Source organism: Poecilia mexicana, unplaced genomic scaffold (genome assembly GCF_051168715.1).
Source record: "Poecilia mexicana isolate PSO_F unplaced genomic scaffold, ASM5116871v1 scaffold_7, whole genome shotgun sequence".
In the NCBI taxonomy this organism is placed as follows: domain Eukaryota; kingdom Metazoa; phylum Chordata; class Actinopteri; order Cyprinodontiformes; family Poeciliidae; genus Poecilia; species Poecilia mexicana.
In genome coordinates this window covers 28,460,222-28,484,891 of record NW_028263376.1, presented here as the reverse complement: position 1 = coordinate 28,484,891, position 24,670 = coordinate 28,460,222, and the positions used below count along the sequence as shown (strand labels likewise).

Genomic DNA, 24,670 nt, shown 5'->3' with positions numbered 1-24,670 from the left:
TATATATCATTATGCTATGTTAGCACAAAGAGCATGCTGTATGTCACGAGATTATACATTTCAGATATGATTTTATGTCATTATTTTCTGTTTTGTCTAATGTTCGCTGTTTGAACATTCGTCTTCATTCACTTTTCCATTAGCCCTGTCTCAGGTAAAACAGAGGAAAAAGTATCCCCGCAGCATGATGCTGCCACCACTATTTATTATTGTGTGAAAGGGAAACTGTCTTTGGAATCTCACCTGATCATTGTCCTTTTCGCCGCATATTTGCTGTGTCCCAAACCCATGTTTTATGGCAGATCGTGAAGAGGACTGACTTCTCATGGCTTTCTTCTTGGACTGTACCTCTAAAGTTATCATTAACCTCTTGATCGTTTTTTTTTCATTTCATTTTATTTTTTAGATTTTCTGACTTTGTTTTTGTTTTAGATTTCCCTTTCTTTGTTTTTTTTCTTTTTTAGCAAACAAGTAACGTTAAATCCGCAAGAATTTGCTAATAATACAGAATAACAGATGTTTTCACTCTTCACATTATCTATCTATCTATCTATCTATCTATCTATCTATCTATCTATCTATCTATCTATCTATCTATCTATCTATCTATCTATCTATCTATCTATCTATCTATCTATCTATCTATCTATCTATCTATCTATCTATCTATCTATCTATCTACGTAGCGGTGGGGGAGATGGAGAGTGACGGGTCTCGCGGCAAATAAACTAGTCACGTGGTAAAACAACCTTATCATCGTTACCATGGAGTTGTTTGTGAAGATCCGATGCTTATTGGTTGCCCTTTGTTCGGTTACCAAATTCCTCACAGCCATTGGTCAATTTGGGATCTACTTTTAACCAATGACGAAGCGCGCTTTTTGAAAACTGTTTATGGTCCAGGAAGTTGACAGGCCTTTTTCATAGTAAGAAAGAACGGAACGAAGGAGCTTTAAATCAGCACGAAACGTCTGGTAAACCAAACCAACTTGGAGTAAGGAATAAGCTGTCTTTGAAAGAGTTTATTTCATTTTTCAAACGACTGATAAAGGACCATAGGCCTTTTAGATGTATCTGAAAGAAGCAGCAGCTAGCTTTCGGTCGTGTGTAGCGTGTGCTTTAATCGTAGCTTTCTGTTTGGGTCAAAGCTAACTTCTTTGTTTGCTAATATTTTAGCTGGCTCTTCACAACACCCATTTCATGTGTTTTCGCTTTATTGTTTGCCTTGTCGGCAATATTTGTTTTTCTTTGAAAAACATAAGTATAATAATATTGGCAGTTGCCAATATTATTGCTATTTTTTTTCTTGTTGGTTAGCGTTGTCAGTTTTATACTCCCTATCTTTAAAAGCGTGTTCGGATATTTATGCTTTGCTGCTCAAATGTTTTATTCTGTTTCCCTTTTTTAGTTGCTCAAATCCTGAGATTGTCTTTTTACCCCGATCAGCATCATGAGTTCTTCTCCAGTCCTTCGTCAGCAAAGTCAGAATAAAATCCGCATTGATTTTCTAAGGTAAGATATATATATATATATATATAAAGGCCCGCAAATTCACTTTTTCCCTCCTAACATTAGTGTGTGATTTATCCAAAGCACGTTTTCTTGTAATAATATGCATTTCAAAGGTGATATGCAACAGAAAGTTGGTGATATTCTGAAAATTTGTACTTTGAGGGTTACTAGAAGTCTTTCTTGAAAGTTGTTGTAGAACATAATCAAATTAAAATGGCTGCTACCCATATAGACTTAGGCTTATTTTATTGTCATTGCACAAAGAAACATAAGTAAAATTGGCAATGCAATGTCATCACTTGGCCACCGGAGCGCACACAAAAACACAAGTGGAGAGACAGCAGGCGCAAATCGTGACACCGCACCTCGTACTGGCACTTCCGGTGGCAGGTCTGACACCTGCCACAAGTGCCACTGCGTTCGGCTGACTTCGGCTGACCTCGGCACCTCTTACTGGCACTTCCGCTGACACCTGCCACAAGTGCCACTGCCTTCGGGACTAGCTGCCAGAGTTGCCACTGCGTTCGGCTGACTTCGGCTGACCTCGGCACCTCGTACTGGCACTTCCGGTGGCAGGTCTGACACCTGCCACAAGTGCCACTGCGTTCGGGATTAGCTGCCAGTGCTGCCGCTGCGTTCGGCTGACTTCGGCTGACCTCGGCACCTCTTACTGGCACTTCCGCTGACACCTGCCACAAGTGCCACTGCTTTCGGGACTAGCTGCCAGAGTTGCCACTGTGTTCGGGTGACTTCGGCTGACTTCGGCTGACCTCGGCACCTCTTACTGGCACTTCCTCTGACACCTGCCATTAGTGTCACTGTTTTCGGGTCTAGCTGTCAGTGTTGCCACTGCGTTCGGCTGACTTCGGCTGACTTCGGCACCTTCCAAGGGTTGCCACGACCTCATACTGGCACCTCCCACGCCTCACGGACCCCTCTCGCCTATTTTTGCTCACGAGATTTAGGGCGGCCATCTTATAGCGTTCGACCGCTCCACTCAGCGTTATATGTTTAACAGGCACAATGACGTATTTGAACATTTAATCTTTCATAACACGCTGTTTTGTTACTGGAAACCTTATACATGCAGCCATATTTATAAACAGTTGTATTTTTAAAGTATTTTTAATTGTATTATACATACTTCAGCATATTTAAATATGCTTAGTGGGGAAAACAATAGAATAGAAATATAATATTCTTTGGTGACAGCTTCTGTGTCAGAATTAATATGAATGAATTTATAATTAATGAAAATAATGGTGGATCTGGCACAAAGTATTGCATTTCTTGTTAAGTATTCTGTTCCCTTAAAAAAAGCAAATATGCCCTGGTCTATTTTTTATACAGTCTCAAATTTCAGTTTCCAATAAACAGCCTCAGTGAAAACATGTTGACAGTTGCCATAAGCTGTCACTTGTGCCACGGGCTTCTGGGTAAGGTGCCACTTGTGCCACCTTACCACTGGGTAAGGTGACACAAGTAAGGTGGCCATGGGTGCCACAGGCTGCTAACCTCATTCTCTATCTGTTTCAGACAGAATGTAGCATATGAATAACTTTAGATCAAACAAATAGAAATAAAATATATCTTAATTACAACATAATTCTCATACATATTTAAATATACAGCCGGTGTTCAGACTTAAACAGAGAAAGACAACTCCTGCGCTTTCAGATGGGACCTCTTCTGCAACAGGTGATAATAGCTACCAGTAGGTACCTACCACTACAACTGACACTCGGTTGCCATGGTATGTCAGTGCTGACAAGCTCCTGTCAGTTCCGGATTATAATTATTTTCATACAATGACCTTAATATAATGCTATTGATTATTAAACCGGGTAAGTTCACTAATATTGACTTATTAGTTAACATTTCTGACAGTGGCAACATGAGATATTGACAATTCCAGAGTGACATTATGTTCAGCCTGGTTCCATGACAGTGCACAGGATGTCATAAGTTATAGTGGCTGCCTGGTCTATTATCTAATAGACCAGGCAGCCACTATAACTTTCAGTGTTTTTTGTTAAGATAATGCATTTTTTAAAAAAAGAAACATGTTATCATAATTTTCCAAAAATGCCAGTTAATCATTTTTAAATAGTTATTACTTGTTTTTATTTATTACATTTAATCCCCGCTATTTTTCATTATTTGTCAAGTTTATTACAGATTTGTGTGGCATAAATGAAGGTTGCTTCTCTGTGTTTTTTTCTGGTTCGGTTCATTGTCTTCAAAGTTTTCTTATTCAAAGATGAGAGAATGACTAAAATCTGAGCTAAAAAATGCATTTCAACAGCATTTTCAAGGCAGCAGGAGGATTTTCACTTTCAAGTTAAAACAACTTCAATTTTTTTACACCAATATTGAATATTGATAAGTCAAAACACAAATTATTTACACCTCAAAAAATTTGACAATGTGTGAATCTTAAGCAGCATTAAGAACAAGAATGTTACATATTTTTGGAAATAAAAATTACTTTAGTTTATACTTAAGATGCAAATGATTTTTTCAAAGAAAATTGTGCTGTTTACATATTATTTTATTTGGCAGATATGTTTCAACATTTTTTCAAGTTTATGTCACAAAGTATATGCATAGTAATTGATTTGTCAATATTTATTAGCCATTGTATGTAAATACTTTAAACAGCAATTTGAAGTCTACTGTAAAATTCATGTTTAGTCAACGTGTGAATTTACTACATCAGGATCAAATAACTTATTATTCCTCCATGAGAAATTATGATCATTAAGCTTAAATTTATTTTTCAAACTTTATTAATTTCTACAATATACGTTATACAGAGTCTGATTATTATTACTATTATCCAGTTGCAACATTTGGCTTCCTGTTGCACTATGTCAGCCACTGTTCTGCGATATAAACATGGGCAAGGGTTGAATGTCATTTTGATTAAGTAAAAAGTCCTATTAACTATCAGTGATGTGTGATTAACCAGATGTGTCTTTGAACATAGTGACAGGTTCCACTGTAATAGTGACACTTTATAGTATATTCAATTGGCCATCTTGATTGAATTAAACTCAGTCAAAAATATTCAAAGTGTTAAATGGATAAATATACAATTACCATTGAATTTTTTTTTATAAACACGCATTATAAGTAACACGTTTTCAAAAAACTGTCATTGCCATCCCCCAAAACATCGGAAACAGTTGTGACAGCTCTGAAACATCCTGGACATCTAACAGCAGCTCTAGTGGAGGCGAGACTCAGCTGTTACAAAGGTGCCGAAACCAATGGCATCCCTGATACCTTCTGTGTATTTGATTAATTCAAAGACGGAAGGAGTCGGCTGGATTATTCAGATGAACTTTAGTGAATAAATAGGATGAACGAATCATACATGATATAATAAACGTGTAGGAATTCAGCTAACATAAGTATTTATGCGAAAAAAAAATTATTAAATTCTGTCTTCTTCGTCTGTGTTTAAGTTCTTCTTCTACTAGTAATAAAGCATCATGGGATATGTAGTCCATTTGCCTAAGTCAGTAGCAACACTGAGAGCTAGACCCGAAAACAGTGGCACTAATGGCAGGTGTCACCGGAAGTGCCAGTAAGAGGTGCCGAGGTCAGCCGAAGTCAGCCGAACGCAGTGGCAACTCTGGCAGCTAGTCCCGAAAGCAGTGGCACTTGTGGCAGGTGTCACCGGAAGTGCCAGTAAGAGGTGCCGAGGTCAGCCGAAGTCAGCCGAACGCAGTGGCAACTCTGGCAGCTAGTCCCGAAAGCAGTGGCACTTGTGGCAGGTGTCAGCGGAAGTGCCAGTAAGAGGTGCCGAGGTCAGCCGAAGTCAGCCGAACGCAGTGGCACTTGTGGCAGGTGTCAGACCTGCCACCGGAAGTGCCAGTACGAGGTGCGGTGTCACGATTTGCGCTCGGCCCTGCTGCACAAGTGTGCCTATAATTAAATAATATGCAAATAATAATTACTATTTTCAAACAGTCTCAGACAGTCTTCATGATGGGATTGTTGAGCAATCTGATGGCCAGTGGGACACAACTATTTCTGAGTCTGGCTGTTCTGCAGCAGATGCTATGGACTCTCCTCCTAGACAGCAAGCGGATGAACAGACCATGGAGAGGATGGGTGGAATCAGAGAGGATCTGGTTAGCTTCGCAGAGACTTCCAGTCTGAGGCCTTGCAGCACCCAGACAAGATGCTGATCAGCAGGCTCTCAATAGTTCCTCTGTAGAAGGTGGAGAGGATGGGAGGGAGGAGCGAAGCTCTTCTCATTTGTCTCAGAAAGTGCAGGCGCTGCTGTGCTTTTTTTCACCAGTGAAGCGATGTGAGTTGTCCAGCTGAGGTTGTCTGTAATGTGCACCCTCAGGAACTTAGTGCTGCTGACGATCTCCACTCCTTTGGCGTTGATTAGGAGTGGTGTGTGGTTGGGTCGAGACCTCCTGAAGTCGACAATGATCTCTTTTGTTTTGTCGACTTTCGGGAGCAGGTTGTTTATTCTGCACCAGTCCACAAGATATTGTATCTCTTTTCTGTAGTTCACTTCATTGTCGTCCTGAATGAGTCCCATAATTATAGTGTCGTCTGCATATTTCATATTTCATGATGTGGTTGGTGTTAAACCTGGGACGACAGTCGTGGGTCATCAGGGTAAACAGCAGGGGGGGAACCAGTGTTAAAAAATGATATTGGAGGTGTTATTACCCACACGGACAGACTGAGTTCTGTCCGTGAGGAAGTCCAGCAGCCAGTTGCACAGTGGAGTATTGAAGCCCAGGGGGACCAGTTTGCATACCAAGTCCTGGGGAATGATCGTATTGAATGCTGAGCTGAAGTCCAAAAAAAGCATCCGTACGTGGGTGTTTCTTTTCTCCAGGTGTACCAGGCTCAGACGAAGAGCAGTGGCGATGGCATCCTCAGTCGAGCGCTTAGATTTGTGTGCAAACCGGAAAGGTTCAAATGATGGAGGCAGTATAGAGATTATAAGACCCTTAACCACTCTCTCGAAGCACTTCATGATGATAGATGTTAATGCAATGGGTCGAAAGTCATTAAGACATGTGATGGTTGGTTTCTTGGGGACTGGAATAATAATAATAGCTGACTTGAAACATGAGGGGACAATAGCCTAATGCAGTGACGTATTGAAGATGACCCTGAGCACATGGGCTCGCTGGTCTGCACACTCTTTGATCAGCCTTGCTGGAATGTTGTCAGGACCTGCAGCTTTTCATATATATATATATATATATATATATATATATATATATATATATAGAGCACAGGTGTCACAGGGCCGGTGTGTGTTGAAGCAGAGATGCAATTTTGAGAAGTGTAACTTTTTTAGTTCCAACTATTTCCCTACTCAGAATGAAGAATGAACACAACATTCAACAGCCAGAGCCAAAGCTTTCCGAAGGAATGTCTTCGCTTCACCTTTCAAAGAAAGGTGTTGAAAACAAAGATCCTGGAGAAGCTGGACGAAAGCCTCCTTTCCAGCCAGGCGGGAGCCGGCTCCCAGTGCTCGCAAAGTCCCTGAAACTCCAGGCGCCCCCTGTATTCAAGGAATCCCACAGCAAGTGGGAAGAGAAGCCATTAGCCGTAAGTTTCTCAGTTCAACACGTTTTCTTTCATGTCATCATTGTTGTTTTCATTTTTTTTTTCCTCTTGCAGGGTAAAACAAAGAAGAAGACATGCACTCGCCCTGTACCGTTTAACTTCTCGCAGCGGAGAACCGCAAGGAGAGGAACTGAGAACTGTGAACCTTTAACAGCCCCTCAATCAAGGACTCTGGGGAATGGACCTGAAAACATCTCATTCAAAATACCCAGTAAACATCAAGATTCGGTTAAAAATTCAGGGAGGTCCCTTGGAAAGACGGTAGTAAATGCAACTCACATTTCAAGGCAGCCCAGTCCAAAATTAAAGACTTTAGCCCATTTGAAAAACCCTACATCCACATCTGGTAAGATGGCGAATCAAAATGTAAGTAACACCTCAGACCAAGCTCATCTTCATCCAGAGGTCAACTTGGATCTGCCAAAGACTTCAGCTGCTCATCCGACTGTGTCACTGACCGCACAGGCCAGTTGTTCAAATCCTTTAAGTGGTGAGTGTTTCCTTTACTCTGATTTTCATGTCAATTTTCATTTAAGAGTGCAACATTTTATTTGATTACTCAACTTACTATTGTTGTTTTGTAGAAGAGTGAATTCACTGTTTTCAATTTCTTTGTAGCACCACTGTCAATAAGGAAAACCTTCTTCCATATTTATGGCATGCTTTTTTTATGCTCTAGGAGACGTTTTCTTATTCGTTTCTTCTAATATTTTGTCAGTTGTACAAAATTATTGCTTTTAATTTCAGAAAAAAGTGAGAACTTCCAACCAGACCACGCGGCTTTGCTGAGTATCCTCAGGAACGAGGGCGTAGGCCGTGCAAGCCGACCAGTTGTTACTCCAAAATGCTCCAAACAATACAACTACCTAGTGAGTTGGCTTTTATCTCAGAACTATATTCTTGCTTTTACTGCATCTTTGACCTTAGTCCTGAATATTTCCATCTGAATGTTGTTTTTAGTGCTCAGAAATTTGAAATATTGCACATTCTTGTGATTCTTCTTGTTTGCAGCCTCAACGAGTGTCTGTTAAGAAGACTCAACAAAAAGAGGGAGCATTCGCAGGTCAGAACTGAACAATAAAGCGACTTAGAAACAATTAAGCGTTTTTTTCCTTTTGTTTAGTTTTTTTTTATAATGATTTAAGTTCTGGGGTCTCTTTTTCTTCATATTGCATGGAAACTAGTTTGAATTGCACTAATATTGAATCCTCATGGCATCTGATCAGTGCCACTAAACCAGTGTTTCTCTGATTCAAATTATTGCATGACCATCAAGTGCTGCAGAAGGCTGTTAATCACCCAGAGATACAATTCAGGTGTGTGGCAGAAAGGAAATACCTAAAACATGCAGGACAGTTGCATGTCCTGCATGCAACCCTGGTCCTCAGGGTTGGTCCCTGAGGACCAGGGTTGAGAAACACTGCACTAAACAGACCAGATATACTCTATACTCGGATATTTGGTGGCATAGAGATTATAAAGAAAGATTTCAGTCAGTTAGATTACAGTTTAAAAGTTAATTTATTTTGGTTATTCAAAAAGTGAAACTTGTGCTCTGTGGATTCTTTGAGCAAAAGGTGAGATTGGGTCTGTATTTTGCTCATTTTGATGACTACGTCGTGCACCTTAAAGTAATAAAACGTATAAAGTTTGTCAGATATTTAGAACAAAACATAAGGTTGATGAAAATCCAGTCCTCCAGGGTCAGTGTCCTGCAGCTGTAGATGCATCCTTGCGCCGACACTTGTGAATCAAATGAATCGTTAACGAGCTTTTCCCAAACTTGATGGCATGCCGAAGAGGTACTTCAACGATTTGATCGCAGCAGGGATGCATTTAAAGGTTGCAGCGCAGTAGCACTCCACAACTGGAGCTGGAGAAGTGAGACTTTTCCTAAAAGAGTTGCAAATTGCAGCAAAATATGTTTTAGAGTCTTTACTCATGACGTCTAAGTACAAATGCATGCCACATTTCTTGGATTTGGATTTGCAATACCTCTTGAAATACACCTCTGTTCTACCATGATGCTCTCAGCTGAGTTTTTCTTTTCGTTTGTCAGGACCGGTGAGGTCAGTGGCGTTCTCGCCCGACGACGCCGCTCTGCGGAGCATCCTTCAGAATGAGGGCGTGAAGGACGCCATGTCCAGAAATTCAGTGTGTCCACCTGGCAGAGGCACTTCAATCTACACTGTATGAGCACAATAAACTTCATGTCATCACTGCTCATTCTCATTCCTGTTGCATTTTATCTCCAGGTTCTTTGATTTTTTTTTTTTGTTCATTTGCCTCACGTAATTCTTAAATATTTTTAGGCTCAAAGAGTGCCTGTTAAGAAAAGTTGTCCAGATTCAACCAGTCGTACTGTGGGTAAGATGCAGCACTGTTACGTTAATGCTCCCGCGCTATCGGTTTGTCCAGCCTGTTCAGCCTGACGTGGCTGAGTTTTCTCTTTTCTCCTCAGCAGCAGAGTTCAAAGAGACAGCAAAGACAAAATGGACTCCACAGAGAGTCCGCAACACCAAGCAGCAGCCCATGTCTGCCATGGTCTGTACACGCATACCTCACCGTGTTGGTCTGGTTGTATTTCAGGAAGCTTCGCCTCACCGTGCTGCTGCTTCTGTTTTCAGAAATGGTATCAGTCTCCATGCGGCACCGTTGGACACGCAAGCTACAAAAGGAACATTCATCCATGTCAGGAGGTAAAACGGTCAAATTAATCCTACGTATGAAGCTCCTACAGCAATCAAGATGAGAAAAGGTTGACATTGTTGATTTTTAGATGAATGGTCTTTAAAGGTTGGATTATTTATCAGTACAATTAAAAAATAAGTAATTTCTGATTTTGGTTGTCAAACTTTGGATAATGCGACTGCCTAAATCTAGAAATATTGTAACTTTTGATATTTTGGAAACTACAAATAATTACAGTTTTAATTAAAAATTGAGCTGGGAGATGAAATGAGTTTATTGATCATCCAGATTTTTTTTTTTTGAAGAATTTATTTTTGGAAAAATTCTGATTTCTTGTGTTTTTTTTTGTTTTTTCCCCACAATGCATTCCTTGAATTTCCATAGTTCAGAGTGACGTCTTCACACCTAAAGCCTAACATCTTAAGTGTGTTTTATAGCTGTTTATTTGAACATTGAATTGAGGACAACTCACAGAAGAGATGATTAAAATAAAAGCCAGTTTTTGAAATCTAGTTTTTTCTAAAACAAAAAAAAAATTAACCAAATTAGTAACTAGTACGATAAAATCTGAGATTTTATTTTCAAGCCATGTTACTCAGCACTAATGGAAATAAGCGCACAGTAAGAGACTGAGTTCATCTGACTGTTTGTGGCAGGAGGTTGTCCAGAAGTTATTTGACGATCCAGAAGATGAACTGGTCACAGCTGGGACGGACAACAATTCCTCAGCAAAATCAGAGCAGGTCTCGGCTCCATCCTCCTCTGTATGAAATTCATTTCACATTCAAAGTCGACATCCTGTGCATTTAAATCAAAGGTTTAACTCATTTTGTTTTCGCTTCTTCAGAGTAAACCTCCTAGAGAGGAGAAGGCGGAGACAAGGAGACGTGACGATGAAGAGGATGTGGAGGAGATGAAGACTTTCCTCCACGCTCCACCAAGAGAGTCTGTCATTTTTTTCTCGACTGGTAAAAAGTTGATCAGAGCGCCGCGGTTTGAGAACCAGGAAGCCTCGACCCAACGGGATCAAGTTTTATCAGAACAGAAGAAGTTCACAACTGCACAGAGCGGCGTGTCGGAGTCGACTCACCGGAGCAACTCTGTCGTTCAGCAACTGCACAGCGGTACCACTGACCCTTCATTCACCTCAGAAAGATTCATAATGCTTACTGTTGAGAGCTTAACATGTTTTTCTCTCTCTCTTTTTTTACCCTCTGATAGATTTTATCACTCAGAAGCCTTGCTCTCTGAATCTTGCAGTGGCCATGTTGCGAAAGCGTTTTCCTCCTCTGGAGGAGTTGCGAATGGACGAGGAGGTCGCGACCTACACCTCGGTGTCTGTCCCTGGTGATTCCGGGTTTGTCCATCGTCGCTGCGGAGACCCGTTGGCCTCCGTTTTGCACTTTGAGGAGTCAATGGTGAGCATATGACTGGACGGATGACTGCTTAAACTGTGTTTACTACCATTGTTGGTGGTATTAAAGTGAAGTAGTAAAGTCTCCTGAGATTGTAGTAAGAAAAAAAATTAATTGAAGGTGAATCCTTTTTTAGCGTTTTACTAAAAAATGCTAATTGCTTTACAGATTCAAAGCAATTGAAAAAGTCTCCCATAAAAAGTCTCCCAGATCATGTTGTGACGCCTTTTTTAATCAAATTTTCTTAGAGGGCAAGATACGATCCAAATATGTGCTTTATAGCTTTCAAGTCATTCAGCAGCTTTTTTTTTTTTTTTCCACCGTCACATTTTACATTTGTATGATCAGAGTCATTCTATGTCATTCAGTGATGCATTTCTTATCTTTCCTGCTGTATTTAAACTTTAATGTAAACTTGACTAACACATGCATTCTTAAACTATTTCCAGAAATGCATACCTAATAAATGTTCATATTCTGTCGACAGACATGCAAATATTAAGTATCGGCATGTTTTCTTTTTGTTTTTCTAGAGATTTGTCCCGATTGACTCGCAGCATGACGGATGACCTGCATTCTGACAACCCTTTGAAAATTTAGCAGCTCTCAGCAATTGTTTGGTTTTTGGACAATTTTATTGGTATTAAAGCTAATAAAAAATTTGTTCTGACATTTTTTGATGACCATTACTACTTATCAATTGTTAAATTTATATAAGAACTTTATAATAAAAGATTTTTTTTTACATTTGGAACGAGTGTTTGTTTTAATTTCCATCTCTTTGTTGATTGGTTCACTTGGATTCAACTGCTAACAATATAATTTGTATGGGAGAAAAGACCAATTTATCTTTCTAGAACTAAAACCATAAAAGTAAGAGACTTGGACATTCAATGTGATGTAGTGAATTTCTCTTTCTACTCTTATGAAGTTAGATGATTATATGATATGGCATGTTGTCTTGCAGTCCGCAGGTTGCCAATAGGTCAGGCAGGGTTCAAACCTTTTTCTGGCACATTACAGGGCGAACATACAGCGTCATGTGACGGCATACCATGCAGATTAGACGAGAGCTGAATGAGCAGAAACCTGATGGACAAACATATTCAGTTAGAAACCAAACATCCTTGATATGTTTAAAAACTCAAGTGATTTCTGTTCACTATTAGGAGGATTTGGATATTTTATCCGACATGTTTAGAAGTTTCAGACTGAGCTGACACCTGCTTCTCTTTTCCTTCCAAACTAGAAGTTTTTGCTTGGAAAGAGGTTTTTTCTTTTTTTTTTTTTTTTTTCTTTAATAAATATGCAGTGTTCACCTAAAACATCTTCATAAACTACAGAACATGTCACCAGACTAAAAGTTATTTTTCAAATCTCTGTCTTTTTGGAACATTTTAGTGTTTGTATTCATTTTAGTTTTGAACCATTTTGAGGGCTTCAGTTTATTTATGTAACAACTCAACAAATGTGATCTGGAGGCCTTCTGCAAAACAAAGGTCCCATTTAGATCCAATTATATAGAATCCACTTTTATTTATCCATGTTCGGTTTGTACCAAGTTACTGATGCTGCAACAATCCCTCTTTCTGAGAAAAGACACGGTGACAGTGGAGAGGCACCATTCCCTTTGAATTGAAACTAGGCTCAGTGTGAGGAGACACCTGGTAGTGAGTAGTGGTGCCCAAGTCGAGTCCTCCAGAGCTACCACCCTGCAACTTTTAGATGCATTCCTCCTCTAACACACCTGGATCAAGTGTATAGCTTATCATGCTTATGTAGAGCTGGTATAAAATACTGCTATTGATTTTGAGCAATCCTGCTAGTGAGAGAAGTCGGTCTTTTGATTGAGGCGTGTAGGAGCAGGGATCGTAGCCCTGGTGGATTTGACTTGAGCATCCCTGTTTTAGAGGAAAGGCATGAGACGGCGGGAAGAAAATTTAGGATGTCGATAACACCATCCAATTGATCCGAATCTGTGAATCATCCTTTTGTATAATTGCTTTTAAAGCCATCAAGCCATCTGCTACTGGAGTTCCAGTACATTCTAAGAGATGAACAAAGACTTATTTGTTGAGACGACTATTAAATACCGAAACGGCTTGTCATACTGGCAAAGGACGTGAAGGTAATGACGCAGCTCCACAGCTGGCACGCTAACTTACGGCGGTTACGTCGAAGAATTAAAGTAAAGCTAAGAAAGTAGCAAGTAAGTGAAAAAAGATCCGAGCGTAATGAAAGGTTTCTGAGCTTTGCATCATACATTAGAAGAAATTGAACATTGTTAAGAGGTTCGATGTCTTTTTTTTTCTTTATTTTTTTAGGAGGGGGGAGGAGCGGCGGGGGGGGGGATGAACGTATTTAACGTTTAAAACCGACAGCATCAACTGAAAAAGGCGTTCGTCCCCCAAACTGTATGGTTTTTCCTCATCGTCTAAACAAAGTCTGGTCACCATCAGGGTTGAAATAAAGAAACTGAAGCCGTTCTTTTCAGGTTTTTTGTTAAGCCACTTACATTTATCACTGGCATATTTATGCATGGGGAAGAAAGGTATTAGACTTCACTGGGTCGTGACTACTTCTCTTTTTTTTTGGCAATCTGTCCCATTGCAGATCTGTAAACATAAGCTTGGAAATGCTTTCAAAGCCCTTTCTAGACCCGCTTCCAACACTGCCTTCATCCTAAATTGTGTGCTAGTCAGACTTTCTGGTAATCAATCAAACTCACTTTAGATGTTCGCCAATTATTGAACATTTAAATGCTAGTTTTTTACTATTAGTTTTTCTTTTTATCTAATCCATACAATTTATATAGTAAAGCCTCAACTGACGTGCCTCTGGTGATATTACATAAGGTGTAAAAATCTGATAAGTTAATTTGGGGGCTTTTGTAGTTTGTGGTGTTACTTTATTCTTATGTTTTGTAATTTTACTCCATCACAACTTCAGTGTGCCCCATTGAAACCCAAGATGACTGCTCTGAATCAGTTTCATCAGCTGGTAAGTTTCAGATTCAGGTTAAATCAGTGGCTATAATTGCACAAAGAATATTTTAATAATTGCCACAAGATAGTATAAGCATGTCCAATGACAACCTTTGAAAACATATTTTCAACTATAAAATATTTTTTTCCCATAAGTTTTCTTCATTAAAACAATATATATTGGCCAGTTTGATGGCCTTTCTCAGTCCTTGCTGCCAAAAACTGACATAGATTTTGATAAGCATGGTGAAGAACGAAAAAATATTGGGTCATTGCTGATGATGGAAGGATGGGGAGAGTGAAAAACCTCTTCAACATTGTCATGCTAAACAACAGCATTGCAATTGCATGCTTTCATAACGGCATGCAGTACTAATGTTGAGTGATCGTTTATATCACTTTAATATAAAAACCTTGTCTTCTGGTTAATGTCTTCTGGTTATTAAGATTTGGAAAAGCCCCAGCTGTGTTTCTTGTAGAATTGCTTCATCATCTTCTACTGCAACCAAAAATGAATTCAAGGTGGAGAGAGTTACAATATAATCTGCACAGTTCAATCCACTACACACACAAACCTGCATTAATCTTGTCAGGAAATTACCTGGACCTCACCATCATTCCAGGCAACTCCAGAGTAGCCTTCTTGCAATCCAGTCGCTGATTGGCTGAGTGTGGCTCTATTGTAAAGTGCTGGAGTGGTCTGCATGACTAGAAAAGCGCAGTATAAATTCAATCCAACAATCATTGTTGTCCTTTCTTCCTGTTTGGCAATCCACAGCAGTGTCAAGGGAGTAAACTCAAACACACAGTGTTGAACACTTTGCAGCTCTTCTCCAGACAGGATCATCAGTCCTGACCTTCCCTCCATCCAGGAGGTCTGGGGTCAGGAACAGGGTAGCTTGCATCTTTGCAGATAAATTGCTAACGTTTTTTACCTTCAAGTCGGTGCAACTGACTGCTGTGTGCAAAAACCAGCATAGATGCTTATGGATACATTTCTATTTTAAATCTCTTTTTTTGAGAGCAAAGTGAAACCAAAGTCAAATGTCTTGTTTGTGTGGACAAACCTGACTCATAAAGCAGATTCTGATTCAAATACGCTGGATGTAAAAAAAAAAAAAACCCAGCTGATCCAACGAATTATTGAACGTTTTCTTATGTCATCAACTTGAATACCCACCAAACAGAATTGGCCGTTTTTTCCTTTAGTTTGTGTTTTATGAGATCCTGCAATAATAATTCACATTTCATTACTCATTTATGAGAGAAAAATAGATCAATCTCTGAAAGCTGTCTTCAAGTTCTTTAGACTACTGTATTAATGGAATATACCTCATCATGAAGTCCATTATTGCTCGGTGATCTTTGTCTCTCTGCGTGTAGCTGCCCTCTGTGGTCCTGCTTATATTTAGTTTGGCTGTATGAGTGAGTAAGTGGTGAAGGTCTCAGAGGGAGGGGGCAAGAATAGAACTGGTTTTTCTATAAAGCCTGAGCCGTCTCTCGTGACTCCCCTGAGAAGCAGAGAGTTTAAGAAGAACTACTCAGGTTTTTTTTCCTCCTCATCCTTCCACCCCTTCTCCTAGTACACCCGTCTTTCCGTGAAACATGTCCACGGACCTTCATGCCACCATGGATCCGACGAAGATGGGCGTTGGACGGTCCATAGCTGTGCTGACGTCAGGAGGAGACGCTCAAGGTGACTAGCAAAATTCTCCTGATTTAATTTTCAACTTTGTGATGAACTAATAAAACACTAAATTAGTGCAGAGGAACTCAAACAGCGTATTGCTTCATGTTGGTGTGTGTGAGAGGAAATCTGAAACGAGGTCTCTTGTTTTGGAGGCAAATTATTAAAGCTGGAAATCTTAAGATGCTCGTGTGCAATTTGTAACAAATGACTGATTTATATGGACATTTAGCTGCAAAGCCTGCTTGAAAACATGAGGATTGATAAACAATTACCTCACCATTTTCAAAGATTGTTCTGTCTTGACGTTTTTAAATTGAAATCGTAAAACGAGTTGCTGCATTAACTTGCACTTAATTTGGATTATTTTCCTTCCGCATCTGCCCAAAACTCACTCAACTGCCTGATGTTTTATTTTCCTTGTTTTCCTCACCACCCATCAGTCTTTTTTGTGTTTATTCGCCTGCTTTGGCCCACATCAGTTTCCTTATTTTTCTCCCCTTTGGGGCTAATTTTAGTGGCGTTGACCTTTTTCTGGTATGGAGAAAAGAAACGCCCTCTGATCCTTCAGCTGCTGTCTGCTGAAACAAGAGCCGCCACATGCCGCATTGCTTTTTCACAACACAAACTCTCACAGTGGCCTTTGGCGCAACAACATCCAGGGGACGAACGCCGCACGTGACTTAGGAGTCCCTTGAACCACGCTCCTGTTCTTTGATCCAAGGCTATTTTTGTCTCTTGAGGTGCCAAGACGAAGGTTAACTCGCTTAAAGGTCAAGATCGGGCTGAGATTTTGCAGCGTTTAGCTTGAGGGGGAATCAGCGTTGTGAATTAAACAAGCATCACAGATGAAACTGTTTGTGGCTCTCAGGTATGAATGCTGCGGTGAGAGCCACAGTCAGAGTTGGTCTCTACACCGGAGCCAAAGTCTTCTTTGTTCATGAGGTAGGCACTTTCTGGTTATCGTGTGTCAAACAAACGCTGATGATGTGTGTGATTTCTATATCTGTAAAAAAAAAATAACAGTTTAAGTGGGATGCAGGGTTACCAAGGCCTGGTGGATGGAGGGGATCATATCCGGCCTGCAACATGGGAGAGCGTGTCCATGATGCTTCAGCTGGTGAGTGATGCGCAGCAACATCACTTTATGCAAAGTCACACAGATTAATGGTTGCATAGTCAGTCAAAAAGAGCCGACGATGTATTTCCTTAAAGGGCCAGCGTACATTATTTTAATGAGCACAGTGGTTAATGTGTGGTCTGAGAAACTCTGAACTTTCATTTAATTAAGGGTTTAGATGGAGAAAATAAGTGGAGTAAATATTTTCAGGCTTTTTTTTTTTTAGGCCTGTCAATGAACTTTGCTGCATGATAAATTGTCCCAGAAGTTATTGTGATAAACGATAATATTTATTGTTTAGAGACGATTTGAAGCAGTACTACGGAAACTGCATAATCATGCAAGTACACCCTCTCAAAGATCAATATAATTTTATTTCTAATAAGCATTTAACATTGGAACTAGAAGAAATTTTAAATATCCAAAATAAATATACAAAACAACTGAATCGATAAATAAAATAGATATAAAAGTCTCTGCAAGCAAAATTGCCCGTCAAAAAGACAGGCTTATCTAATTCATCTGTCTGCCCATCTAAATTCACTGTGTTCTTTAGTGGCCATAAAAGGCATGCTGTGGATTAAAACAGCATTTTAAATTGCAGTTTGTGGAGAATCAGTATTGACCAATACGTTCTGACCCAGGTTACTCCCAGTTATTGTCTGTTGTTGGCATACACTCCACATGCTAAGTGAACAAACGACACGCTACCTGTCACCAATCCCTTTATTCTTCCTCCACAGTTGAACTGAGATAACACACAGAGCTCAACATCTTTGAGGAAACCAAGAATCTGAGACCATTTGTAAAGCATGGCGGTGGTAGAGTGATGATCCGGGTTTGTTGTACAGTCTTAGGACCTAAGCAGTTCCTCTCTATATATCAAAGCTTTGTTAGGAAATAGAGAGGACTCTCTAGTATCTTAATTTATGGTCCTAAAAGGGTTATGCAGCCGGACACTGACTGCAGAACAGTAGGAGGTCTGCAACCGAGTGCCAGAAAAAAGTCCAGTTATCTGGCCTGACCTTTTAGCTGCCCCAGCTGAGAGGCTTTTGAACTTGATACCCAGATTCGGTGCGTCTGTGAAGGCCTGATGATAGCGAGCTGTCGAGTGGGTGCGACAGGTTGCCTTCAAACTTAAATCGTCGTTGGCCCACAAACCAAGTGGCATCACTGGCTTCGGATTTTTGATCGCAAATGGCAGTGCGAAAGTCACAACAAAGCAGGTCCTCTCTGTCTCAGGGTGGCACCGTCATCGGCAGCGCCCGCTGCAAAGACTTCATGTGCAGAGAGGGCCGTATGAAGGCGGCCTGCAACCTGGTGAAGCTCGGCATCACCAACCTGTGTGTGATTGGAGGAGACGGCAGTCTGACCGGAGCCAACCAGTTCAGGACGGACTGGGGCGGCCTGTTGGCTGACCTGGTCAAAGATGGTAAATAAATAAATAAACTGGTGGGATCTGATACGATCCGGGATATCTGGACAGTCGTATTCAGACAGCAAACATTACAATCAGTGTTTTTCTTTTCTTAAGGGAAGATTACACAGGAGGAAGCCAAGAAGTCGTCCCACCTGAACATTGTCGGCATGGTTGGCTCTATCGACAACGACTTCTGTGGCACTGACATGACCATCGGCACTGACTCAGCCCTCCATCGCATCATCGAGGTGGTGGACGCCATCACTACAACTGCGCAGAGGTTCAGACAGGCTTGTGCAACTTTGCTTTTTTTTTTTTTTTTAAGAAGCGAGAACCAGAAAATTAAATGCGCACCTCTCAAGGAATACAACTACAAAGCAATATTGCCTTTTAGATCTCAAGTGAGAGAAAAATAGAAGTGGCTGAACATCTTTCAATGAAAGACGTTTTTTTTATGCCAACATTATTAAATAAATAGTTATTTATTTATTTTTATATAATACAAATTTAAACAGTTTACGGTGCTGTGTTTTATAAAAGTATTATACCCTGTTTTTCTTTTTTTTTTTTTTTTTTTTTCAGGCCTTAAAACAAATGATACAAAATGTTCTAAAATGTTTTGTGTTTACTTGCAGCCACCAGAGGACATTTATCCTGGAAGTGATGGGCAGACACTGCGGGTCAGTTTCCAATTCTTTATTTGTATGTGTGCGCCTAAAGCCTGAATGGTAGTACTTTGAATTCAAGTACTTCAATCATCTTATTTACTATATTCCGGAATTTCTAGAAAGTCATGAGTCATGGAGCCATCAGTTGTTGGGGGTTTCTTTCCTATCACTACACCACCCTCCTCTTCTCATTCAAAACTGCAGTAATATTGTCTAAAGTGCATTTATTGTTTCGATGCTTCCTTGTTCGTTTTATGCGTAATGGAGACCACTGCTCTGATTGTCGCCTTGGTTGGTGCGTGGCTGCAGATATCTGGCCCTGGTGTCGGCTCTGTCCTGTGGAGCCGACTGGGTCTTCATTCCAGAGATGCCACCGGATGACGGCTGGGAGAACCACTTGTGCAGGAGGCTGGCAGACGTAAGTTTCTTTATTTGCTACGGATCTCATAAAGTGCCATGCAGCAGCATTCGCACCCCTGGAACTATTTTACATTTTCATCCTGCTGCAACTACCAGCTTCCCTTTGCGTAATATGATAGACCAACACAAGGTAGTGTACAATTGGAAAGTGGAAGAAAAATAATAAAAGTAAATGTAAAGGAAAAATACTTTTTTTTTTTCAGAATGTGCAGGTGTCTTGTTGACTATTTCATATCATTTAGCAAAGATCTCGGGGTTCTCGTCTGAATGTGATCATTGTGGCCGAGGGTGCGATCACCAGAGACGGCAAAGCAATCACATCAGACCAGATCAAAAAGGTGAAGCTCCTTCTTCCTCTACTCTGACTGTGCACCGTTACTCTGATTGTGTCTCACAACAATATTTAAAAGGTTGCACATTCATCTGCCTCCAGTTGGTGACCGAAAGGCTGGGCTTTGACACTCGCACCACCATCCTCGGACACGTCCAGAGAGGGGGAACGCCGTCCGCTTTCGACAGAGTCCTGGTGACTGTCTCGGACATCAGCAGCTTCAACCGTTTGTCACACAAACGTGCTGATGTGAGTGTTTGTGCGTCACTCAGGGCAGCAGGATGGGCGTGGAGGCGGTGATGGCGCTGCTGGAGGCCACGCCGGACACTCCTGCCTGTGTGGTCAGTCTGTCTGGGAACCAGGCAGTCAGACTGCCCCTCATGGAGTGTGTCCAAGTGGTACGTATCAGTATTTTTACCTACAGCTCCTGCTGATTGTTCACTAACATTGCAAAGATGTATTTCTTCAGCTTTCCCCTAAACGTGTTCTTTGTCTTGCAGACCAAAGATGTGACTGCTGCCATGGCTTCGGGCAGATTTGAAGACGCTGTCAAGCTCAGGGGAAAGTATGTTATCTAATGCTGATAGGATGTGCATGAAATAGGGAAAAAAAATACAAATGAATGGAGCGGTTTTTTTTTTCCAGCTTCATAATAAGTTGTTCAGATATTCTCAGTTCTAATCACTGAAAAAAAAAAATACAGAAAATAACCTTTTTCATTTGCAGGAGTTTTGCAAATAACTGGAACACGTACAAGCTGCTGGCGCACATAAATCCTCCAGATGTGAAGGTGAGCCTCCTTTTTACTTAATGTCGTACTAGACTCCAAATACAACTTTTTGATTAATACAATCCAAATGAATGATATATATTTTTTGTTTATAACCAACACTTGGGCTCGTTCTCTTCGTGGCAGAGCAACATCAACGTGGCCGTAATGAACATCGGAGCTCCGTGCGCCGGCATGAACGCCGCGGTCCGAGCAGCGGTGAGGATGGGCATCATTGAGGGCCACTCCATGTTTGCTGTCTATGAAGGTTTTGATGGGCTGGCTCAAGGACAGGTATGTTCATTGTTAATATCTGTGCTTCAGACCCATATATATAAAAGAAAAAAGACAAGAAAAAAAAACTCCATCAATTTGGTTTATAAAGCACCTTTTTACAGTGAAGGGCAAGAAATCTTTTCATTTTACACACTTTTCTTCTGACTGGAAATAATATTAAGCAGCCCAGCCAGAATCCTGACTTGTATTTAATAAAACTGTGTGGAAGAAGCTAAAGATTAGGGTGATGGCAAGAAGGTCTTTCAACCGTAAGGACTTGGAAACATGCGAAAAAATTCATCCTCCTTTTAGCTTTATTATCATTTGAGAGTTTCATTTCCTGTTTCCCTGCTAGAGATATCAATAATCTTAAGTTTCGCTATATCACAGCTTGCTGAGAATATTAATGCAAGTAGACATAAAATATCCATTCATCTATTGTCTTATTCCCACTTATGCATACATGAGGGTGTTGGGATATCCAGCGGTCATTGGGCGAGAGGCAGAGAGGTTGTCCACCTGTTGCCAGGCGACACAGAGACTAGCAGTTTAGATTAGCCAGTTAATGGTCATCCGTTTCATTTGCAGGGCTGTTCTGACATCTTCTGAAGTGATGAAAATCATTTCTAACACCTGCTTAACAGCAAAACATTATGCGTCTAGAGAGTAAAATAGGTTTGGCCTTGGAAAAACAGATTTTTAACGACAAAACAACAGTGGCCATGTTGTGGGCGTAACCAAATTTATAACTTACAACGACTAAAAACATTGCATTCATGCTTCATTCTTCTTAGGACAGAGGTCCAGGGTCGCACTCGTAACACAGTTTTCTTCAATTTGATCCGTCCTTTAGCGTCTCTTTCTGTAAGCATTTCGGGGGTTAAATGTTGTTTAATATTTTGTGTTCTGTGTGATGCTGCTTTGGAAATTAGTGTTTAGACAACGGTCATCTTGTCTGACTGCAGATTGAGCCCATAAGCTGGAATACGGTGTCCGGCTGGACTGGAAAAGGAGGCTCCATGTTGGGAACCAAGAGGTGAAGGAGTGTTACTGTAATCCTGCCGTGACATTTTATTTACCGTAAGCTTCTATTTATACAGCTAAATATGTGTTTATTTCCCTGAAGAACTCTGCCAGGAAAGTTGTTGGAGAAAATCACCTTGAACATTGCCAAGTTCAACATCCATGCTTTGGTTATTATCGGTGGATTTGAGGTAAAGTCAGAGCCAGGCTTCGTAAATGTTGGGTTTATCTGTGTCTGTATATTTTTCACAAGCGATAAAGCGATTAACAAATTGACACTTTTACCCTAATGGTAAAAAGATCTTCCTCTGCTGCAGGCCTACGTTGGCGGTCTGGAGCTGCTTCAGGCCAGAGAACAATACGAAGAGCTGTGCATACCCTTCGTGGTGATCCCCGCCACCGTCTCCAACAACGTCCCGGGCTCCGACTTCAGCATCGGCGCCGACACCGCCCTGAACACCATCACCACCGTCAGCAGTGAAATGACAAAAATAACTACATATTGGAGGGAAAAATCAAACGGCTTGAAACGTTCATGGTTTGCTTTCTGTGCAGACCTGCGACAGAATCAAGCAGTCTGCAGCTGGGACGAAGCGGCGCGTCTTCATTGTGGAGACCATGGGCGGATACTGTGGGTACCTGGCCACCATGGCAGGGCTGGCTGCCGGGGCTGACGCCGCCTACATATACGAGGATAAATTCAGCATCAAGGACCTGACGGCAAGTTGAAATCCATAAAGAAACACGCTTTGCAGCATGAAATTGTATATCAGCTCATGCACATTGATTTTTTTTTAAACAATTTTATTAGGCTAAGGGAACATGTTTTGACCATGTGATGTTTAAAATTGTGCCACAGGCAAACGTAGCGCATCTTGTGCAGAAAATGAAGACGACTGTGAAGAGAGGTTTGATTCTCAGGTATGTTTGTTTCAGCTGCAGGACAGAAGAGAGTCAAGAGACAAAAACTTGCCCAAAACTAGAATTCAGGAGCACTTTTTAGTTTAGTTGTCACCTAATTTGTAAAATTATTGCCAAAGCCTTCCCTTCACATATTATCCGATTAATCTAAATGTCCTTTCTCCTCCATTTCTGTTTTGTCCTGAGTTGTGATCCCTTCAAATGTCTGTCTTTTCTCTCCCATCAGGAATGAAAACTGCAATGCTAACTACACTACAGAGTTCCTCTTTAACCTCTACTCTGAAGAAGGCAAAGGAATCTTTGACTGCCGTTTGAATGTTCTCGGACACATGCAGCAGGTCAGAAAAAAAAAATGCAGTCAGAACATTTTCTTCTCTTTTTAAGTGATTAAACGTCAATTGTCCTCTCTCAACTTCAGGGTGGCACTCCGACTCCCTTTGACAGAAACTTTGGAACAAAGATGGGAGCCAAATCTATTCTCTGGCTGACTGACAAGCTCAAGGAGTGCTGCAGGCACGGTACGGCTACCTAAAACTATGCTCTACAGCACTATGGACGCACACAAAAGTTAGCCAGCACTCAATTATTACTTTTTGTCATATTTTTTTGACGCAAGGAAACACAGAAAATGACTATGGTGGTTTAACCCAGTTGTTGTTTTAGTTGAGAAGTTTAAAGCCAAAAAAAAAAAAAAAGAAAAAAAAAAAAGCCAAGACTTGCATTAGAGTGTTTGTGATTTACACAGCAGAAATCTGGCAGGAAATATTTGCTAAAAGCGACTTCACCTCCATGCCGGATTGATCCAATAATTCAAGCTTAAGGAGTCATGACAACAACTGAGAATAAACACTACCCAGAACATGGAGACACCTTTCAGTACGGTCATATTTTCGTATTAAGATCCTTTTTTTTTCTTATTAGTGGTCTTCTGGGATGTTATTGGTTCCTGGAAAACCTTCAATAGCTGGAAGACTTAACCATCAGAATGAATAGAAATAAACACTTGAAATAAATTACTCTTTCTGTAGTGAGACCATCAAATATTTTTTGATAAATATTCTAATTTATTGAGGTACACTTGTAAGGTTTGGAAGCAAGTCTGAGGAGTTTGGTGATGGATTCACTATTTGACTTTGTGGGCTCCGTAGGTCGTATCTTTGCCAACACGTCAAACTCCGCCTGCGTCCTGGGAATGAAGAAGAGAGGACTCACCTTCCAGGCTATCGCTGACCTGAAAGACGACACAGATTTTGAGTAAGCCGCGCAGCTGCTAACTAAACCGACATACTGTGCTGGGCAGAGCGTCAGTCAGAATGGTGACCGATCCCTCTCCTCTCGCTTCACTGCAGGCATCGGATCCCGAAGACACAGTGGTGGCTGAAAATCAGGCCCATCATGAAGATCCTGGCCAAGTATGACATCAAGCTGGACACTTCTGAGCACGTCGACATGGAGCATGTCCTCAGCAAGAGGGGAAACCACTGGAAGTAGAAGGAGCATTTTTGCTTTGAAGCTGATTATTAATTTGAGGTGTTTTCCCCCGTTCGGTTAGCTGTTTTTAGTTCAACCTTTGTGTTTTGTGTCTTAATAAAAGAGATGTTGACTTTACAGATGTGAATATGTGGTCTTTTTTTTTATTAAATTCTGTGCTTCACACTGGTTTACCACTATTAAAGTGACCAAATGAGTGTATAAGTCTGTATTTGCTATTAGGCCCCATATACTTGCAGAAGTTAAACTCATTAGTCACAGTTTAAATTTTGCAAAGAAAGACATGCTATGTTACAGTCGAGGCCCGAAGCATTTCACTGAACTATGACT

At 40.7% G+C, this 24,670-nt stretch overlaps 2 protein-coding genes across 4 annotated transcripts; both read left to right on the top strand.

Annotated features, from left to right (window-relative positions):
- The first annotated feature begins 162 nt into the window (after positions 1-162).
- Positions 163-11,984, top strand: troap (trophinin associated protein). 3 transcript variants are annotated; one of them, XM_015009473.2, is made up of 14 exons: positions 163-993; positions 1,408-1,511; positions 6,875-7,106; positions 7,179-7,614; positions 7,872-7,993; positions 8,136-8,187; positions 9,184-9,314; positions 9,437-9,491; positions 9,589-9,668; positions 9,752-9,823; positions 10,472-10,579; positions 10,663-10,939; positions 11,037-11,233; positions 11,764-11,984. In XM_015009473.2, the coding sequence occupies exons 2-14, from the start codon at positions 1,450-1,452 to the stop codon at positions 11,797-11,799; spliced, it is 1,860 nt and encodes a 619-aa protein (XP_014864959.2). In that variant the 5' UTR covers positions 163-993; positions 1,408-1,449; the 3' UTR covers positions 11,800-11,984. The 3 variants fall into 3 exon arrangements, with proteins under 3 accessions (XP_014864959.2, XP_014864961.2, XP_014864955.2); XM_015009475.2 differs by having other exon boundaries at positions 9,586-9,668; positions 10,472-10,558; XM_015009469.2 differs by having other exon boundaries at positions 165-993; positions 9,586-9,668.
- Positions 11,985-15,712: 3,728 nt separating this feature from the next.
- On the top strand, positions 15,713-24,457 carry pfkma (phosphofructokinase, muscle a). The gene is made up of 22 exons (XM_015009477.2): positions 15,713-15,910; positions 16,773-16,846; positions 16,944-17,021; positions 18,264-18,453; positions 18,556-18,721; positions 19,077-19,121; positions 19,419-19,527; positions 19,772-19,867; positions 19,963-20,055; positions 20,133-20,258; positions 20,361-20,425; positions 20,587-20,650; positions 20,777-20,923; positions 21,871-21,941; positions 22,032-22,119; positions 22,246-22,398; positions 22,484-22,648; positions 22,788-22,849; positions 23,076-23,187; positions 23,268-23,367; positions 23,998-24,103; positions 24,199-24,457. Exons 1-22 carry the CDS (start codon positions 15,820-15,822, stop codon positions 24,338-24,340), a joined length of 2,343 nt encoding a protein of 780 aa, XP_014864963.2. The 5' UTR covers positions 15,713-15,819; the 3' UTR covers positions 24,341-24,457.
- The last annotated feature ends 213 nt before the right edge of the window (positions 24,458-24,670 follow it).

Bases quoted from the DNA above. Each gene is read 5' to 3' on its own strand.
- troap (XM_015009469.2), top strand. From the start codon at position 1,450: ATGAGTTCTTCTCCAGTCCTTCGTCAGCAAAGTCAGAATAAAATCCGC. The intron at 7,615-7,871 runs GTGAGTGTTTCC...TTTTAATTTCAG, and splicing joins TTGTTCAAATCCTTTAAGTG to AAAAAAGTGAGAACTTCCAA. The intron at 9,669-9,751 runs GTCTGTACACGC...TTCTGTTTTCAG, and splicing joins AGCAGCCCATGTCTGCCATG to AAATGGTATCAGTCTCCATG.
- pfkma (XM_015009477.2), top strand. From the start codon at position 15,820: ATGTCCACGGACCTTCATGCCACCATGGATCCGACGAAGATGGGCGTT. The intron at 19,868-19,962 runs GTGAAGCTCCTT...ATCTGCCTCCAG, and splicing joins CATCAGACCAGATCAAAAAG to TTGGTGACCGAAAGGCTGGG. The intron at 20,651-20,776 runs GTGAGCCTCCTT...TCTTCGTGGCAG, and splicing joins TAAATCCTCCAGATGTGAAG to AGCAACATCAACGTGGCCGT.